General features: G+C 41.0%; 1 protein-coding gene across 1 annotated transcript in view; it reads left to right on the top strand.

The window, feature by feature from the left end:
* Positions 1-5,509, top strand: part of LOC109968502 (WD repeat-containing protein 26-like) — a 123,089-nt gene that overhangs the window by 3,225 nt on the left and 114,355 nt on the right. Inside the window, exons 7-9 of the mRNA XM_020614811.1 lie at positions 3,375-3,480; positions 4,552-4,690; positions 4,800-4,940. Coding sequence (XP_020470467.1) covers positions 3,375-3,480; positions 4,552-4,690; positions 4,800-4,940 — 386 coding nt within the window. The remainder of the gene's footprint in view (positions 1-3,374; positions 3,481-4,551; positions 4,691-4,799; positions 4,941-5,509) is intronic.

Raw genomic sequence — 5,509 nt, 5'->3', positions numbered from 1 at the left:
GCATCTACATGAATATTAAAGTCGCCTACTATGATTATTTTATCTGTACTAAGCACTAAATCAGACAAAGTCTGAGAATTCACTTAAAAACTCTGAATAAGGAGCAGGTGGACGGTATACAATAACAGAACGGGCTTTTGAGTTTTCCAGTTTGGGTGTGAGAGATACAGAGTGAAGCTCTCAAATGAGTTATAATGACATATACAGTGTCTACAAAATCTTTTCATCCACTTGGATATTTTACCCTTTTTTAATTTTATAAATCAGTCATGCTCGATATAATTTGGCTTTTTTGACAAAAAAGTTACAAAAAAGCTTTTTAATGTCAAAGTGAAAACAGGTTTCTACAAAGTAATGTCAAATAAAATATGTAATGGGAAATAAGTGATTGCATAAATATTCACTCCCTTTTAAATGGCTGACCTAATTCAACACAGCTCCAGGCAATTGGTGCTAGTAGTCTCACAATTAGTGAAATGGGATCACCTGAGTGCAGTGAATGTTTCTCAAGTGATTGTAGTATAAAGACACCTGTGTCCTGAAGGGTTAGGGGTTAATCAGTATTCCTGGCTACCATTACACCATGAAGACAAAAGAACACTCCAAAAAAACTCAGAGAAAAGGTTATTGAAAAGTATAAGTGTATGGATCCAAAAAAAATTCCAAGGCACTGAACATCCCCCAGAGTTCAGTTAAATCAATCATCAAGAAATGGAAGGAATATGGCAAATGTCTAAATCTGCCTAGATCAGGCCGTCCTCACAACCTGAGTGACCGTGCAAGAAGCAGACTAGTGAGAGAGGCCACCAAGACACCTATGACTACTCTGAAGGAGTTACAAGCTTCAGCAGCTGAGATGGGAGAGAACCTGCAGACAACAACTGTTGCTTGGGTTCTTCACCAGTCAAAGCTTTATGGGAGAGCTGCAAAGAGAAAGCCACTGTTGAAGAAAACTCATATTAAGTCTTGACTAGAGTTCGCAAAAATGCATGTGGGAGAATCCATGGTCAAGTGGAAGAAAGTTCTTTGGCCTGATGAGACCAAAATGGTGCTTTTTGGTCATCAGACAAGAATCTATGTTTGGTGGACACTAAATGCTGCACATCATCACAAACACGCCATCCCCACTGTGAAGCACAGTGCCGGCAGCATCACGCTGTGGGGATGCTTCTCGGCAGACAGCCATGGAAGGCTTGTAAAGGTAGAGGGTAAAATGAAAGCAGCAAAATATAGGAAAATCCTGGAGGACAATCTTATTCAGTCTGCAAGAGAACTACCACCAAGACAATGACCCGAAGAATACAGTGAAAGCTACACAGAAATGGTTTAAAGACAACAAGGTGAGTGTTCTGGAGTGGCCGAGTCAAAGCCCAGGCCTCAATGTAATAGAGGATTGTGAGGATTTGACTTGAAATGGGCTGTTCCCCGCACAACCTGGAGTTTGAGCAGTTTTACAAAGAAGAATGGAGTAAAATTGCAGTGTCCACATGTCAAGGTCAAAAGTCAAAGTGTTTGTCATATGCACAGTTAGGAAACATGTTCCACTGTACAATGAAATTCTTACTTTGCCGTCGACATGAATGCCACATAATTCAAGTGAAATATAAAGTAGATGAGCAATAACACAAATCTTATTAGGCAGTAAAATCACAAATCTAAGGCACTTTAAAGCAGCAGGTGAAGAAAGCAAATAAAAATACAAGGACACAATATAATGCAGAGAGAATATATACTACATGGGAGCCGTGGAGTGCAAATACTCAGCAGTGAGTGTGCAATTATGCATGTGCAAAATGAGTATGTAAACAGTACAGATGAATTTACATGAGGTAGATGCTGAGTCAGCTGTTTAGGAGTCTGATGGCAGTCGGAAAGAAAGAGCAGCAGTGCGGTCTCCCCAATGTACAGAGTGAGTCTGTAGCTGAATCACAGAATCTGGGATTTTGTCAGAAAGCCAAGTCTCGGTGAGAATTGGAGCACAGCATTCTCTTATTTCCCGTTGTGTTGTAATCCTAGCCCTTAACTCGACTGGTTTGTTTTCCAGAGACTGTATGTTAGCTAGGAAGAGGCTGGGTACGGGTGGTTGGGTAGTGCGAGCTTTTAGCCTAGAATGGAGCCCTCCTCTTTTGCCCTGTCTCCGGATCGCTGTCCTGGGGTCAGCCTGCTCACTTGTGCTTGGTGCTTTGGGGGCTTCCTGTGGGTGATGGTGGTTGTTGTTGCGGGAGCAAACAATGAGTTGTAGCTCCGGTGGTATGAAACTAGTAAATTCCCAGTAGCTGTGTGAGTTGGTGATATCCAGCAATGCCTCTCTGTTGTATGTTAACAGTGCATGACATTTGTGCACTACAGAAAAAGTAAAAAAAAAACACAAAAAAGAAGAAAAAGCCGGCATTCGAGTGGAACGTGCAAACACGTCGGCCTCGGAGGGCACCATGATTGTGTGCTTTGATTGCAGCCAAAGGTGCATCTACTAAATACTGACTTGAAGGCGGTGAACATTTATGCAGTCACTTATTTCACATTACATATTCTTATTTAATTGACATTACTTTGTAGAAACCTGTTTTCACTTTGACAGAGGTTTTTTGTAATTCTTTTTGTCAAAAAGCCACATTATATTGACCATGATTATTTATAAAATCAATAAAAGGGTCAAAACATCCAAGGGGGTGAAAACTTTTTATAGATGCTGTATCTCCCAAATCTGGGCGTGTGCTATGCAGATCTGTGTGTCAAGCAAGTTGATTGGTTAATTCAGCACCTGCTGGGAGGTGAAGAGAAAATGGATATGAAAACAAACATAAATGCTCTGTATATACCAGTATAAAAGAAAGTGCCATGCACACTTACACGTTCACCTACTGAACATGCAGCCTGGAGAAGTAGAACTCCAGCTGTGCTTGGTGGTTGATTCCATACACTGATGTTCCTTAATATGGATAAATGGATGGAATGCAATAACTGCATATACTAAATATATGACCATAACTAGACTATGACTCAGTGTGTGCTCAATATTACAGTGTACAATGACAGTAATGTACATTAATACACTGTATTTTAGTGCAAGTCAGGTGGATATGCTAATCCAGTATTAGTAATAAGACTTTTTTGTGTGTTCTTGTGTGTGTGTGTGTGTGTATGTGTAACCGGTCGCCTTTGGGTCTCTAATCTGTCCTCTTAATCCTCGCCTGTCCCTCTGGTGACTGGCCGTGCTGCGTTGTGTTTTGTTATGGGACACATGGACCGACACACTTGCTGTTCACGGGCCCTTTATTGCTGGTCACTGGTCACAGAAGAACAATGCATATAGCAGTTAGCCTCCAGTGAGTGCTTAGCTCGCTCCTCTTTATACTTGACTCCGTGCGGGAAAGAGAGCGGGAGAGTGGAGCTGCAGAGGGAGCGCTGCCTCTACCACAATACCAAGCTGGACAGTGGACTGGACTCTGTGTCCTTGTTGCTGGACCACGCCTGCAACCGGTATGAACCCACATACACCAGCATACACCGGCTCCAACATATTGATAGGCCTAACCTGTGGGTACAAAGCATCCCCACATCATTAAGTTTCCTCCACTATAGCTCGCCACTGAGATGCTTTCATGTTGGTTTGCAGGGCCCATTTCACACCATACACAGTGCTGTGTGTTCATTAGTCCAAAAAATGTTTATTCAGTAGTGCTGGAGAGAGTCAAGCTGCTTTTTAGCAGACTTCAAGTATGCAGTAATGTTTTTTGATGGGGTTGTCTCCTAACTGGAAGATTAGTGGTTCGATTCCTGGCTTGTCCACATGTCAGTGTCCTTGAGCAAGACACTGAAATCCCAGTTGCTCCTGGTTATGGCAACGATGCATGAATGTGTGAGTGCAAGTGGGTGAATAGTTTGAAAGTGCTTTGAGTGTGCTGCAATGCATAGAAAAGCGCTATACAAGTAAAAGACCAGAAGACCATTTGTGGAGAGCAGTGGCTTCCTCTGTCCATGCGCCATGCACCATGATATGGGGATAGTAGACTATTCAATAGACATGTTAACCAGCACCACTGATTCCTTTTTTTTAATATTAACCTCACTGAGATTCAGTGCTGTGCCTTTACGGTCATCTTAGCTGGTTCTCACTTCTATGGAGAGTAGGGACATTTATTTAGTTAGTCTGACTGCTCTATCCCACACCTTCTTATTGGTCATTAGCCAAGGGGTTCACATACTTTTCCCAACCTACACTCTCAAAGTTGTAAGGATTTGTTTAGTATGGTCCAGAATAATACAGTAATTTGTGTGTTGTTAGTTAAAATAGATTGTTCAGAAATGTAACTTAGATGTATACCTGATCATATTTTTATTATATTTATACATTAATACATGTAATTCCTTCTTGCTACTCTATATATGTGCACATTCAGCAAATATACACCAACACTTAAACATAATTTAAAAATAAAGGCAATAATCTACCCAAGTACCTGAGAAATAACTGCAAAAAACCTATAAGCAGATTATAGATTGCATTAGGAGGTGTGTTCTGCCTGATCTGTCTGTGTTCCTCATCATTAGGAAACAGTTCCCCTGCTACACTCAGCAGATTCTCACTGAACATTGCAATGAAGTATGGTTCTGCAAGTTCTCCAACAATGGCACAAAGCTGGCAACTGGGTCCAAAGATACCACGGTCATTGTGTGGCACGTCGACACGGTAATCAGTCATTTACTTTACATCAGTTCGACTTCAGAGCAGGAAAAATGAGTCACTATGTGAGTGCTGAAACAGCTGGATTCTGACTGGATTGGCTGTTGGTTGACAGGAAACCCAGCAGCTGAAGTTAATGAAGACTCTGGAGGGTCATGCTTACGGTGTTTCATACATGGCATGGAGCCCTGATGATGCCTATCTGATAGCCTGTGGTCCTGATGACTGCTCTGAGCTGTGGCTGTGGAATGTACAGGTATAACATCTCTCAAACAGGTGTGGCTGTGCATGTCAGCTAGAAACCAGTTTGCTTCTGGTCTGACTAAACTGTGATATGCATTTAAGAAAATCAAACAAGTTAAAGAACAACAAAGTAACTGAATAGCAACTGCTGGCAGCTGTGTGGTGAACAGCAGGCCATTGGTCAATCACAACTATGTTGAAGCAGCTTTTTTTTTTTTTTATGTAAACTCTTAATTGCAGGCTTTAAAAATGAAACCTCATAGATATTAGTTATGTGGTAAAAGGCAAAATGTAGTGTAATGAGGTTTTTCTATATCAGTGAAGGCATTTTATTGTCTGAGCCTGTTTTTTAATGTTTACTTTGAATTACAGTACCTTGCGAAAGTATTCGGCCCCCTTGAACTTTGCGACCTTTTGCCACATTTCAGGCTTCAAACATAAAGATATAAAACTGTAATTTTTTGTGAAGAATCAACAACAAGTGGGACACAATCATGAAGTGGAACGAAATTTATTGGATATTTCAAACTTTTTTAACAAATAAAAAACTGAAAAATTGGGCATGCAAAATTATTCAGCCCC

The sequence above is a fragment of the Monopterus albus genome, unplaced genomic scaffold (genome assembly GCF_001952655.1).
Source record: "Monopterus albus unplaced genomic scaffold, M_albus_1.0 scaffold151.1, whole genome shotgun sequence".
In the NCBI taxonomy this organism is placed as follows: domain Eukaryota; kingdom Metazoa; phylum Chordata; class Actinopteri; order Synbranchiformes; family Synbranchidae; genus Monopterus; species Monopterus albus.
Note: the sequence above shows the minus strand (reverse complement) of the source record. Positions and strands in the feature narration are given on the sequence as shown.